This window comes from Megalobrama amblycephala, linkage group LG24 (assembly GCF_018812025.1).
Source record: "Megalobrama amblycephala isolate DHTTF-2021 linkage group LG24, ASM1881202v1, whole genome shotgun sequence".
Classification (NCBI taxonomy): domain Eukaryota; kingdom Metazoa; phylum Chordata; class Actinopteri; order Cypriniformes; family Xenocyprididae; genus Megalobrama; species Megalobrama amblycephala.
Window position 1 is genome coordinate 22,212,161 of NC_063067.1, and position 15,779 is coordinate 22,227,939.

Here is a 15,779-nt window from a genome sequence, read left to right on the forward strand (position 1 = left end):
TGGGTGATATTATGATCTTTTTTGTGGCTGTTGTTCTTATTTTTTTGTCCTTTATAAACACGTGGCAACACACTGACATAGTGCATTATGTATGCAGTCATGAAATTAAAAGACCATATGTTATAGGACTCCTTTTTCAATCAAAAATCTGGATTATTAATATATTTGCAGAAGGAATTTTTAGAACTATAAAATGAATAGATATAAATCTGTGTAATGTGTAAATGTATATCCTATATACTTTATCCTGCAGGAAGAGCAGTAGATTATGAGGTGTAGTGCTCAGCGCTCGGTTCAGGTATGATTCCAGCTCATCCACAGACACAGTGTGTCCTGCTGATGGAGTATTCACAGGAGACAAGACAAACCTATACAAACACAAAACATTATAAGACGACAGGTCTAGAAAAACACATATCATGATCATTACACAAACCCATACAATTAGAGTTATGATTACAACTTTTACAAACAACGCAAAAATCGGCTTCAAACAAATGTTAACAGTGAACTGCTTATCTAGACATCTATGACGGTCAAATGCTGTCTTGACAGGTTACTAGGTTGAGACAGCCATCATCGCTCAACACCACTGTAAACACGCTTAAGTTTGCTTATAAATATGGAATTAGATTACTAAATATGTGGGGTTTGTTAGAGAATTTAAATGCTCATATTAAATGTGACGTGTTTGCTCAGAAGGGTTTTCAGTACTGGACAGCGACCGTGTCATTCACTAGCAAACTGCCAAAGCTAACTATCGCCATCAATTCTCCATGATTAATCTCATATAATATCAGTCCTTTACCCGTCACTCGCCCATGCGACCAGAGGGACTTGCTCATCGCTCTTCGCTGCTGCGAAAACACAGAGAAAAAAGTGCAAAATCATCCTGGCGTTACCAGAACCCGTCCTCAAAGCGGCCATCTTCAGCACGATGAGCCGTGACGTCACAACCAGCCATCTTCAGCGGGCTGAGCCATGACGTTCCCCTCCGCTGATTGGTTAACCAAAGATCAAACCATGCCGTCATCAATTCTTCCTCAGTTTTTTTTTTTTTTTTTTTTTTTTTTCTTAATGTACATAACAAGACAGGGAACAATGTAAGGCACTTCCATTGAAACAAACATTTACAGTTTAAATAAAAAACAAAAACAAAAAAACAACCAGAGCAAGGATGAGGACAAAGAGTTAGCCGATGTAGATGTCAAAGAAAAAAAAAGAGACTAAAATAATAGATATTTTGACAAAGATAAACACAATGTTTCAGATTTTCTATTATGTTTTCTGAAGCATTTGAAACTCTTAAACATTTTCACAAACTCACATAAAAATATGTTAAAGGAGGGCTTACATTTTTTCCATTTACAAATATGGATATGATATTTACCCATCAATAAAACAAAATTAACAACATCAGAGAACGATGGATTTAAATCATATTCGGAAAAAAAAAAAAAACATCTTGTTGAGTTATAGGAGGAATTGTCTCCATTTTTACTGACAACCAGCTATGTACAGTATATCAAACCAAAATTTAGAAGTAGCATCACAGTAAAAGAAAAGGTGATCAAGTGTTTCAGGAAAAGAAGAACAAAAACCACAAGGACCCACCTCAAAATGAAATCGTTTTTGTATAAAATCACTAACTGGGTAAATCCTGAACATCATTTTGTAATGAGTCTCCTTGACCTTTGGAGCAACAGGGTATGCAATATAACAGGTAAAAGCTTTATCCCTTATTGAAGTTTCAATATCTCCCAGAAAATAACACTGATAATCACCAGTGATAATACGTTTAAGTTCTTTGTAAATAAGTTTGTTTATTACACTTACTGTTATAAGCTCTACATTACATATTTTTAAAGAGGGAAGAGAAACTACAGGTCTAGAAAAAGGATCAGAAAAACTGCTTTGGATTATTCTTAACAATCCAGTGGGTATAACACTGCATACCTTATCATAACCTTTTATAGTAATTCTAACCTTGTATTTATTAATAAAATCATTGTGAGAGAAAAAAAGACCATTATCATCTAATAAATCATGAATAAAAATAATGCCTTTGTCATACCCTCACTTTTATCACAGCCATTCACCCTTAGCCCAAGACTGGTTGCCCATTGAAGCTAAGCAGGGCTGAGCCTGGTTAGTACCTGGATGGGAGACCTCCTGGGAAAACTAGGTTGCTGCTGGAGAGGTGTTAGTGAGGCCAGCAGGGGGTGCCCCCTGTATTGTTGGGTCCAATGCCCCATATAGTGATGGGGACACTATACTGTCAAAAAGCACCGTCCTTCGGATGAGACGTTAAACCGAGGTCCTGACTCTCTGTGGTCATTAAAAATCCCAGGATTATTCGAAAAGGTAGGGGTGTAACCCCGACATCCTGGCCAAACTTGCCCATTGGCCTCTGTCCATCATGGCCTCCTAATCATCCCCAACAGTGATTGGCTTCATCACTCTGCTCCTCTCCACCAATAAGCTGTTTGGTGGGCGTTCTGGCGCATGGCTGCCGTCGCAATCCAGTGGATTGACATTGGTGGTGGTTGAGGAGATTCCCCCTTCAAAGTAAAGCGCTTTGAGTGCCCAGAAAAGCGCTTTTAAGGAATTATTATTATTATTATTATTATAATTATACCAATCACTTTTAAATAAAGATTTCCTATTAATAAGTACGGCCCTATTGTTCCAAATAGTCGAATTATGGGGTGAAAAGTTACGGGTAAATATCATTTTCCAAAAAAAGCAGCACTTGTTTATGAAAGTTTGACAACTTCAAAGGAATTTTACAAAGATCCAGATCACATCTCAACACAAATTCAAGACCGCCAATATTTTTAAAAATATGGTTAGGAATATGGTACCATATCGAGTGTGACTTTGTTAAACATTCTTTCAGCCATTTTATTCTAAATGTACCAAGAAGAGATTCAAAATCAATGGCTCTCAAGCCCCCGTGTTCATACTCTTTAACCATATGGAATTTACATAAATAATGTGTTTTATTTTTCCATATAAATGTAAATAAAATAGAATTCACTGATTTAACTACTTTTGGGGCAGTATACAAGGCATGGGATAAATAAATGAGTTTGGAAATTCCCTCACTTTTAGTCAAGAGAATTCTACCCAGTATAGGTTAGATAGGTCTCGAGATAACCAATGATTTAAGGATTTTTTCATACTTTCTATTTTAGAATTAAAATTTGAGTGTTCTCTATTAGCAACAATTTTGGTAATCATAACCCCTAAATACTTAACCTCATTTTTCACTGGAATGCCCTCTATATTTTCTAAATCACAGTTATGGATAGCCATTAATTCACATTTTTTGAAGTTTAGGGTCAGACCTGATGCCTTTGAGAAGACAGAAATTTTATCAATTACTAATGGAAGCACCTCTTTATTTTTGAGAAATAAAAGTGTGTCATCTGCAAATTGGCTTATAGTAAAGGTCCTACCAAGAATGTTTATGCCAATATTGTCCTCAAAATGTTTTATAAATAAAGACATTAGTTCGACAGCAATATTAAAAAGTAATGGTGAAATAGGGCATCCCTGACGGATTCCTCGTTTGATTTGAATTCTGGGTGATGAGCCAACATTAAGGGAAACATTACTAAAAATGTCATTGTAAAACATGGAAATTACTCTACAAAACATAGGCCCAAAGCCAAACATTTCTAATGATTTAAATAAAAAAGAGTGCTCGAGGGTATCAAACGCCTTGAAAAAATCTAGAAATAAAAGTAAGCTTGTCTGAGAAATTAAATAGTTATAATCGAGCATATCGAGAACTAATCTAATATGACTGTGAATACCTCTCCCTTTGATAAAAGCCGATTGTGTTTCACTGATCATTTCGCCAATGCCTTTTTTAAGTCTATTTGCAAAAACATGAGAGAGTATTTGAAATCATTACATAAAAGAGTTATTGGTCTCCAATTGTCTAAAAATTATTTATCTTTATTCGACTTCGGAACCAGAATAATTAAACCATGCTTCATTGATGGCGATAATTCAGCTTTATCTACACATTCTTTTAATGCTTCGAAAACTAAAAATCTTATTTCGGGCCAAAAATTTTTTATAGTTCTACTGTGATGCCATCAATACCTGGGGACTTTCCATTAGACATCTGTTTAATAGCAATGTCTAGTTCTGAAATCTCAATATCAGCTTCCATCCTATTTCTATAATCAGAGTCTATGGTAGGAATTGTATCTTTTAAGGAGGAAAAGAAGAAATCACAATCTCTCTCTGTAAATTTAGATTTATATAACTCATTATAGAAGGAATAGATATAATCATCAATCACGGTTTTCTCTTCACTTATATTATTATTAATGTTAAGTTTATTAATAGTTTTTAGAGCTTGTTTATGTTTTTCTAAGTTAAAGAAATATGAAGAATTTTTTCCCCCCCTCTTCAATCCACCTAGCTCTAGATCGTATAAATGCTCCTTTAGCCCTTTCCATATAAAAATCATCCAACTCTGATTGTAGAAGGTGAAGTTCTTTTTGCTCACTCTCACTAAGGGTATCTTTAATACCAAAATAATTTAGCCTTGATAAAATTGTTATTTGCCTAAATTTTCTAGCATTTGCACTTTGTTTCCCTTCTTTAATTGCCAATTTTTTAATACTAAATTTGACCCATTCCCATTTGCCAATTGAGGATAATTCAGACATAGTTTTAACATTATTAATCATTGACAAAACAGAATTACAAAAGGATTCACATTTAAGTAAATTATTATTAAACTTCCAATGAGTTCTGGTAGACGGTGAACTGCCATTGCTTCTAAGAGAGAGTGATATGGCACTGTGATCAGTTAAAACTGAAGGAGAAATATTACAGTCAAATGAGGAAGAAAGAAGATTGCTAGTTATCAACCAAAAGTCCAATCTGGAACGCTGAATCCGTCCTGAAAAGGATCCCCATGTAAATTGCTTTTTATGCGGGTTCATTACACGCCAAACATCGATTAGATCAAGAGACTGAGAGATATTATAAACAAGGTGGTTGTAAGAAAAAGTGGTGAAAGGAGTGGGGTAACTATCCTGCCATTCATCTGGAACAGCGTTAAAATCCCCTCCAATAATAATTTTGTCTGTAAAATATGTATTCTTCCAATCATCAATTTTTGTAGCCATATTCTGAAAAAATAGCTTATTAGCAGCCTTGTTAGTGTAGCCATAAACATTAATCAAGATGTAATTACATTAATTTGATTCAAGAACCACCATAATCCAGTGACCTTCGTTATCACCTGAACTAGCAACAATTTTACTGTCCATCCGTTTAAACAAAAAGGCAACCCCTGCTGAGTGGGAAGTTCCATGAGAGAATAAAGCCTCTCCACCCCATTGTGACTTCCAAAATCTCACATCTACATCGGTTGAATGAGTCTCTTGAAGAAAGAAACAGTTTACTTTTACCTGCTCCTTGCAAAAAAGAAAAAGTGCCTTACGTTTAACATTACACCTAATACCTCGAACATATAAAGATAACAGAGAAAATGACATTTTTGAATGAAGAAAAACAAAGGGAAACAACAACAAAAAAATCTAGCTATTAGATTTTGTTCCTCTTACACAGGCATATTTTAATAACACATTTAGGCTGATATAAAAGAACTTAACATTAGACTATGAACATCGGTCAAAGAACATTTTTGATATTGTATTGGTTTCTGAATGAAGTGGGCCTACCTGGATCCCTACAATCGTATGATCTAAAATGAGATGTTACTGTGCCCTAATATATTGTATATTGTATTGGTTTCTGAATGAAGACTTTACTACATTTTTGAGCAAGTAAATGTACTTTTTACTCCACACATTTGTGATGAGTAATGCAATTCCAAATTACATTTTTCATGGCAGCTAACGTTTTCTGCAGCAGTTTGTTTTTGATATAAAAAAGCGATATCACCATCTAAGGTCATTGAAGCTACTATATCTTGTGCATTTTGCCTTCACTCCCCCAAAACTTGTCAACAAGGCAGGTGTTTGATTTATTAGATGAGAAAATGACTGCAGCCGCTGATGAGGCCAAAACCAGCACATACAGTATACTTTGACTATTTAACTTTATTTAACATTGTTTTATTTATCTGCTATATTGACAAGACTGTTTTGAAGGATATTGGTTTACTTATGGCCTTTTTGTGCACTTGAGCTTAACTGAGACTTGAGAGTTTGTGGACGTTTAAAAGGTTGTTGTGTTGACCTTGATTTATTGCAACATTGAGCTGTTCAATTTTATTTTCGATTTTAGAAAATAAACTTGATTTCTCATCTTACAAATCAACTGTTTCTTATTTTCACTGTCATGTCTCTCAAGTGTTGAGGACTAGAGCATCTCTGAGCCTACATTCAGTACAAGTAAAATACTTAAGTACTGTTAAAATCAGATACTTTAAGACTTTTACTCAAGTCGTATTGGAATTGGTGACTTGTAACTTGTAGTGGAGTCATTTTCGATGTAAGGTATCTGTACTGTAAGGATGGATTTCACCAAGATTGAATTCAAGATTCCTATCCTGTAATAAAACAATAAAACTCTCCAATCTCAAGTGAGGATCTGCGAGAAAGAGCTCAGGACAACACCTGGCTCGACCTCCTCTCTTCCCCCCCATGCTGAGTTCCTGACTCCTCACACCGCTCCTTCTCCTCAGGCCATGCAAACCTCACAAATCTACTATCTTAGTTGTTTTAAGTGACATCAATGTAAATACCTCTGGTGCGACTGGTAAGGTGGTTTCACTCCCACATCAATAGAACAGACAAGAATAAAGAAAACAAAACCTGTTCTCCTGGTGTGGGAGATGCCCCAATAAAGATCTTTATTAGCCATTTGTTTGTTCCCCAAAACCAGGCATGTGACCCTCCGGGGCGCGAGAAAGGGTCCAACAAAAGTTGCATAAATATTTGGGTGCTAAATGTTTACTGTCCTTTTGTTAGGATTTGGGTATTTAAAGGGATTTGGCAAACCACTCAAGGAAGAATCTGTAGCCAGAGCTTCCCGCACAACTGCTGTGTGTATCTCTCTATTTGCCAGGTATGCTGACTCTTTGAAATTCTTTTTAATATCTTATTTTGAATTGTATTTTGTATTTTATGCTGATCAGTTGTGTGATGTATTCTTTTTGATCATTTTTAATTGATGTTTTATCCTGCCTGGCAAATTAATAAATGTTATTCTTGATTTATTCTACATTATTCTTAAATTCATTATTTCTAGTAGATCAAAGCGAAGGTATTACCTCAAATCTGTGTTCAGGATTGTTCATACGAAAGGTTTAATAGATGGAGCATAGGGCACATCAATTGAGTCCATTTCGATTTCTGACAATCACTGCCTTAAATAAGTTGCAGTTTTCGTAAATATATTAAAACTATGCTTTTTGTTACGAGTAAGCAGAGCGCGACCGACTTAAAGGTAGATATTTACCCTGCATCCAATGTTTAAGATCAGAACTGACGAGTTTGTGTTCGGGAAGAGCATTTAAACAGCCGAAATGACTTTTCTAAAGCGATACCGGGACTGCAGTGAACGAAATAATTGACAGTATAAGATAATCAGAAAAATCTGAGATCCAAATTAAAACACAACTAATTATATGATCGGCTACATTGGGAAACGAAGAATCACTTATAATTGGAGTCGGACTAAAATTATTCATGGAGTCAGATTTGAATTCGACACAAAAAATTTTATTAAATTAAGATGATTTTTACAGAAGTGCCAGAGGACGAACACGTGCAATACCTTCAACCAAGCCACTAGACGCCATCGTTGGGCTAGTGGGTGGAACCTTACAGTACTTTTACTCAAGTATGGTTTTCAGGTACTCTTTACACCTGTACTGATCACTGGATGTTCAACATGGCACCTCATGGCAAAGAACTCTCTGAGGATTTGAGAATTAAAATTGTTGCTCTCCTCAAAGATGGCCTAGGCTATAAGAAGATCGGTAACACCATGAAACTGAGTTACAGCACAGTGGCCAGGTGTCTTAGAGAGAGATTTTCCAAGATGGGTTCCAGTCAGAACAGGCCAAAGAAGTTGAGACCTTGTGCTGTGCCTCAGATGCAGAAGCTGGCTTCAAAAAACAGATGCATGAGTGCTGCCAGCATTGCTTTAGAGGTTGCAGAAGCTGAAGGTCAGCTTGTCGGTGCTCAGACCATACACAGCATACACTGCAACAAGTCAGTTTGCATGGCCGTCATCCCGATAAGGAAGCCTCTTCTGAAGATGGCTCACAAGAAAACCCGCAAACAGTTTGCTGAAGACAACCTGTCCAAGAGCATGAATTACTGGAACCATATCGTGTGGTGTGATGAGACCAAGATAACCTTGTTTGGCTAAATAACAATGATGCTCACACAAAATATTGACACTTTGACACTGACCTTAAAGAGAAAAAGAAATGGACTTACTAGCACTGTGTCTCCTCCTCCATGAGCGGAGGGCATTGGTGGAGTACCTGGGGTGGGTGTTGCTGCACAGCAGTTCCCCTATCACTAACTGCGAGGCATAGAAGGAGCCCGAGCCTGAGCCTACTTCAGACCTAGTGCTAGAGCATTCCATCTGGGTCATCCCAGAGTCGAAGTGCACACCCAGAGCCAGGAGTGGACCACTGCCTTATAGACCTGTGGTCCATGGATTCATTTCCCTTCCCGAGTCCCTACCCTTCAATCAATGCTGACCACCAGCTCAGCATGAGGTTGAGTCCCTTGCTTCACCTTGGGCCTCCAAGCCCATTTCTCCACCTCCACCTCGTCAGCCCGTCTGCTCCACCCCAGCTCTGCATTCCCTTGTCTCCGCCATGGACCGTCAACACTGGGACTCCTCCAGGCTCCCTCGTCCTTCCAGCTCAAACTCTGTCATTCATCGCTGTGTCTCCACCACGGACTTCCGGGTCTCTGGCTGCGCCTCAACCCTCCATCCCTTCAGCTCCATGGGCTTCTCCTTCCCTCTGGCTTCCTCGCCGCCATCATTCCCTCTGTCATCGCCCCGTCTGCCAAACCCCTGTCTCCGCCTTGGCCCCATGAGCCAGCAGCTCCACTTTGGGCTTCCGGGCCATGGATGTCACCCTGGTCTGTTGGCCTCTTTGCTTCGCCGGTTTCTCCACGCACTGTGGTTCTTCCTCCGTCAGTTGGTCCCTGGGTTCCATCCGAACATTCAGCAAAAGCCCCACCCTGGCTCCTTCCACCATGTGGTGTCTCTCTCCATTGTCTCCTCCTCATCCCTGTCCATCACCAGCTACACACCCTCCTCCAAAGCCCCCTCCCTCCACAGTTGGATGTCCAGTTTTGCATCGAGGACGTGCCGTCCTGGAGGGTGACTGCTGTCATAATCTTGGACTCTTATTTTGATATTCTATTGTGTTTCCCTTAGTTCCTGTTTCCCTGCTCTGTTTAGTTTAGGTTTCCTTGGTTTCTGATTATGGGCAAATTCCAATCGAATGTGAGTATCCCTATGCCCTACTCATTCCGAAGGGAAATACCCTTTATATTACTTAATATGAAATGCATGACAAAAATATGTATAATATATCACAACAAAACAAAACAACTTGAATTATTCTGTTCATACGGTAACTCAAACTCATGAAGGGATTCAGATGTGCACTTTTGTTTGGAACGCTCCTAAAAATGGCATCCCCTTCCCGAAAGTGCCCTTCAAGGGTGCAAAAATGCTGTTTGTCAGAAATAAAGATTAGTGATGGGGGACTTGGAGTTGTTTACTTTACCCTGTTTTACCATTTGTTAAAAGTAAATTGGTTAAAAATATTCATTAAAAAACAGACTGTATATGGAACATATTTACTAATTTTGTTTTTAAGAAGGTTGGAGGTATTGGATTTTTGTTACATTGCCCCTTCTCAGATTTCACCCACAGGCTTTATTATTGTGGTTACTGGTTTACAAACATAATTGATGGAGAGTGTGTGTGTATATATATATATATATATATATATATATATATATACAGTGCCCTCCACAATTATTGGCACCCTTAGTAAATATGAGCAAAGGCGGCTGTGAAAATAAATCTGCTGATCTTTCATTCAAAAAATTCACAAAATTCTAACCTTTCATTGAAGGAAAACAGTTGAAAGTGGGGGGAAAATCACATTATGAAATAAATGTTTTTCTCCAATACATGTTGGCCAATCACCCCTAGTAATTCTTATGAGTAAAATATCTCTGAAGTATATTCCCATTCATATTTAGATTTTTTAGCACACCAGGGTGATCATGAACATGAAATTGTCCAGCCATGACTTCCTGTTCCACAGGAGAATAAACATGAGGAAACACAAAGGCCAAATTCCTGTAATCATTCAGCACAATGAGAAAAACCAAATAATATAGTTCTGATGTGCAGCAAAAGATTGCTGAGCTTCACAAAATAGAAAGTGGCTGTAAGAAAATAGCTAAAGCATTGAAAATCCCCATTTCCACTATTAGGGCAATAATTAAGAAGTTCCAATTAACTAAAGATGTTACAAATCTGCCTGGAAGAGGACATGTGTCTAAATCGTCCTAATGCGCGGTGAGGAGGAAAGTTTGAGTGGCCAAAGACTCTCCAAGGATCACAGCTGGAGAATTGCAGAGATTAGTTGAGTCTTGAGTCTCAGAAAGCCTAAAAAAAAGCACCTACATCCCCACAAGATGTTCAGGAGGGTTTAAAGAAAAATCCTTCTGCTCTCATCCAGAATCAATCTCCAGCATATTCAGTTGTCAGTCAAGACTGGAACTTCAAACTGGACCGGCTTCTATGGTCAGATGAAACTAAAAAAGAGCTTTTTGGCAGCAAACCCACCAGATGGGTTTGGTGCACACATGGATAAAAAGTACCCCATGCCCACAGTTAAATATACTGCTGGATCTTTAATGGTGTGGTCCTGGACATCTTGTTCAGATACATGGTATCATGGATTCTATCAAATACCAACAGATAAAAAAATCAAAACCTGACGGCTTCTGCTAGAAATCCAATAATGGGCTGTGGTTGGACCTTCCATCAGGACAATGATCCAAAACAAACATCAAATCCAACACAAAAAATGGGTCACTGAGAACAAAATGAAGCTTCTGCCATGGCCATCTCAGTCCCCTGACCTGAACCCTATAGAAAATGAGTGGAGTGAACTGAAGAGAAGAGAAGCACCAACATGGAGCTGGAATCTGAAGGATCTGGAGAGATTCTGCATGAAGGAATAATCTCTGATCTCTTGTCAGGTGTTCATCCATCAACTCATCAGGCATTATAGGTGAAGACTCAGAGCTGTTATCTTGGCAAAAGGAGGTTGCAAAAAGTTTTGAATAAAAGGGTGCCAATAATTGTGGCCAACGTGTTTTGGAGAAAAACATTTATTTCATAATGTGAGTTTCCCCCCATTTTCAATTATTTCCCTTAAATGAAAGGTTTGAATTTTGTGAATTTTTTGAATGAAAGATCAAAAGGATAAACAATGCAGATTTATTTTTACAGCTGCTTTCGCTCATAATTACTAAGGGTGCCAATGATTGTGGAGGGCACTGTATATATATACACACACTCTCCATCAATTATGTTTATGTGTTTTTGGCTCGCCGACAGGTTTTGAGAAATCGCCGACAAATGCCCGAAATCACAGGCAAATCGGTGCTCGTTCACGCAAGTGACAATCACGCAGTGTGAATGAGCAAAGACGCGATCTGAGAGAATCGCCGACTAGTCACCGACGCCCGTGAGATATTTGGCATGCTAAATATCTGGACCTGTCGGCGATTCAAAATCCTGCTGTGTGAAAAGTGTTCTGACTGAAAACTACATCGGCGATGACCGACAGCCAATGAGAGAGCAAGATACAGAGCAGCGGGGAGTTCGGGGAGGAGTTATAGACCACAATATCAGCAAGCATGGCTTCGTACACATAAACATTACAATTCTTTCAAACAGAAACAAAGCACAAACATTTGCTTGACCATCCGCAACAGCAGCACACTGAAAAGTTATGTATTATCCTCTAACTCTCGTTGCAGAACACACAATCCTTGTTCCTCGCGTCTCCCCAACCATTTCCTCCTCCATATTCTTCTTTTCTTTTTCTTGTTTTCGCTGCAAATCAGCGCACAGGCAATTCGTATTGCAAGCTTCTTGCGGGCTACCGTTTTTAATAATAATACCAGTCTCACGTGAGAACTCCGGTCTTGCACGCGTGATATCGCGTTGTTTCCTTGTCACATCTCGCGTGTGTTTGGTTGTGAAATGTAGTTTGCGTGCCAGACAGAGTTGTCGGCGATTCTTCCTATTGTAAAGTCATGCAGTGTGAAACCTTCTGTCGCCAATCCATCGTGCAGTGTGAACACAGAAGCGACTGAATGCTGGTCAAGATTGTCATGCAGTGTGAAAAGAACAGTGACCCGACTACTTTGAAAATCGTGCAGTCTGTACTCGGCTTTAGTTAACGCTAAGCTATACTGAAAGGAGGATGTCTGGTGGCACACAGAGCCAAAGGTAGCATAATTTCAAAATATTAGTTTATGTTTGTGTCAAAAAGTGTTCTTTGGAGTGTTTTTACCTGATTTACAATGTGGGATTACAATGATGTGCCGTTTTGCCGAAGTTAATATTGTTTGTATGCTCGCATGACTTATGTGTTGTTATTTTCTAACAGATGTTTTTGAGTCGCTCAATACATGCTGCATTCTAATATTCATACTTCGTTTGTCCAGGTATGTCATTGTGTAACCCCTGTATATTTGTTATTGTTCTGATATGTTTATTGTTTAAACTGATATGTCAAGTTTTATGTTTTAAGCTTGGTTAACGCTAAGCTATACTGAAAGGAGGATGTCTGGTGGCTCACGGAGCCAAAGATGTTTTTGAGTCGCTCAATACATGCTGCATTCTAATATTCATACTTCGTTTGTCCAGTCATTTCCTCTGTCCAGTGGGAGGAGAGTCAGCCAGAGACCTGTTGAAGGTTTTACACATACATACACAACGCAGAGTCTACATCACATCACTTGGGACCAGTTACAATGGTGCCGTGACCTTTTAAAGGTCCCGTTCTTCGTGTTTTTTTGAAGCTTTGATTGTGTTTATAGTGTGCAATATAACATGTGTTCATGTTTCGCGTGTAAAAAAACACAGTATTTTTCACATAATTTACTTATCTGTATACCGCTGTTTCCACTGTCATAAAAACGGGCTGATGACTTCCTTGTTCTATGAAGTCCCTCCTTCAGAAATACGTAACGAGTTCTGATTGTGCCAGCGGTTCCTGTGTTGTGATTCGACAGCTCTGAGCGCACCGTGCCCGGAAAAGTCACGCCTCTTACCATAACGGGGAGATGCATGCGCTCAGTGTTATCGTAAACATGTCTTTAATTTTACCTTATCAATTTGAGCCGGAATCAGACCCGGAGAACATAGATGAAGAGGATCGAGTAGAACCTGTGCAAACACGTCTTTTGCAGGATGTTTCACAATGGTAAGCTGTTTATTTACAGTAGGTAACGTTACATAGGCCTAAACATAGAACAATGATTCGCGTGGCTGCAGCTAAACCAGCATGTGGTTAAACAGTAAACAACAGATATAATCAACAAATAATTTAAACTGATCATAACAAACACAAACAATCGATGGTGTCCAGTTGAATTTCTACACTTTTTAAAAGTTTTGGTCGGATAAGTTTCAATTGCCATCTAGTTAACAAAGCTAAACAGCGTTGCCCTTTGTGTGATAAGTTACAGAAACTGTTAAACGCACCAACGTAAATAATAAAATACACTTACCGGTTGTGGTCCACAAACAACGCCTTCTCCAGACAAAGAGGGAACTGCTCCATCTTTCAAAAATAATCTTTGTGCGAATCCAGCATTAAACTGACTGAGATTGAGGAAGCTGTCCTCAGTAAAATGTGCTGCACATAGTTTAACATGTGGATTATAATTTTCGGGAACCGAGTTAAACATAAATTGTAACCACTGATTTCTAAGTACAGCGTCCCTGGGAAGGCCAAACAAAGGTGATTGGACTGCGGGATGAAAATAACAGCGTTTCGACGACATGGCGACAAACACACTTTACAAACGCAACTCTTGCTCTTCTCCGTGGGAGCGCAACAAGACCACGCCCCCTTTTTTGTGTATTCCTGTGGGCGGACGTTAGTCAAAACACAGTTTTAGTGACGTCATTAAAGAAGGAAGTAGAGGGATGTAGTCCAAACAGGCCGTTCGTTGTAGGCTATTTCTGTTAAATAAAATATCTCGCTTGGCATTGAACTTTGAGCTTTAAAATTTTACAGATTTTATTTATACTCTAACAACAACATTACACACTAACTAAAGTTGGAAACATGGGATCACGAAGAATGGGACCTTTAAGGATCCATCTGAAGATCGACGCCTGTTCGTTCGCCATGGGAGGCTGAAGTGACTGATTTTTAGGGGGTTTTTTTTTCTTTTCAAGGACTGAAAGGAAAGTGAATTGGACTCTTTTTTCTTTTCTCTCAGAAAACACAGCATCAATTTGCAATCAGACTTTCAACCAATTTATTTGCTGTTTGAATATTATTAGCTAATGCTGTTCAAAAAATTTTTTGTTTATTGTTCTAAAGTTGAAGTTAATTGATTGATAAAATAGGAAAACATGGCTGAGGGTATCTGTAAATTTGGGGAGGTGGATGAAAATGTGATGTAGTAATGTTAAAGTTCGTGTCAAGTCAAGTCAAGTCACCCTTATTTATATAGCACTTTTTACAATGCAGATTGTGTCAAAGCAGCTTTACATTGATAATTGGTATATAATTTTCCTTTTAAAGAATAGTGTCAGTGCAGGCAGATCAAAAGCACTGTTGAATAAATGTCAAGAATACTGTTGAATATCAAATGTCAAGTCAAATTAAATTAAATTAAATTAGGGCTGCACGATTAATCGTATTTTAATCACGATAACGATATCTGCTTCTCCCGATTGATTTTAAATAATCGTCACGATATTGGCCCACTCTATGAAAATGTATGGAGTCAAATTAATGCCTTAAAGTTTTGCACAAAAATAAAGTTTTGCAAAACACAAAAAAGAATTGAGCAATAAAAAAATGTTTTGCAAACAAAAATAAAGAATAGCAAAGGAAAAATAAAGTATTGAGCGGAAAAAAATAAGTTTTGCAAACAAAAATAATAAATTGCAAAATAAAATAAAGTAGTGCAAAAATAAAAATATAATCAATTACAAAAATCAATGACAGCTGTAATCCTATTTTATCTTTGCCACATATTTTTCATGCTCAAAACTACTAAATCATTTGCAACGCTCATTTTATTCTGCGTTTCAGTCAAGCGTGCGCTCACGATACCGCTTTTCTTTTGCGCTGCAAGTTTCTGCGCGGTTCTCTTTATGGCACTGCTTTGACGTGGGGGTGGAGTCAAGAAACGGGGGCACGCCCCGCGAAACACGTCATCGGCAGGAGACGCAGATCGGAACAGAACAGATCAAGCATAGAGACAGAGCGCATTTATTATAATCTGAAATCCACCGGGGAAAAACAATCCAACCGTCTCCAGGCTGCCTTCTTGTCTTTTCTGACTCATTACAAAAACAGAACAATGCCTAAAAGCTGCTGTGTGACAAGGTGTACAGCTAACAAGCTAAAAAACCCAGAAATAAGTTTTTATAAGCTGTCGACCCCAAAAAACGAATGTTTAAGGACACAAAAGTGGATACAGGCAGTGAGACAGAGAGCAACGGGTCATATTACTATAAGA

General features: G+C 38.4%; 1 protein-coding gene across 1 annotated transcript in view; it reads right to left on the bottom strand.

Moving 5' to 3' along the window:
- atp6ap1a (ATPase H+ transporting accessory protein 1a) overlaps window positions 1-970 on the bottom strand; it is a 31,328-nt gene extending 30,358 nt beyond the window's left edge. The window contains exons 1-2 of the mRNA XM_048178349.1: window positions 809-970; window positions 242-368 (exon numbers count right to left, since the gene is read on the bottom strand). Coding sequence (XP_048034306.1) covers window positions 242-368; window positions 809-927 — 246 coding nt within the window. The 5' untranslated portion in view covers window positions 928-970. The remainder of the gene's footprint in view (window positions 1-241; window positions 369-808) is intronic.
- Between the last annotated feature and the right edge of the window lie 14,809 nt (window positions 971-15,779).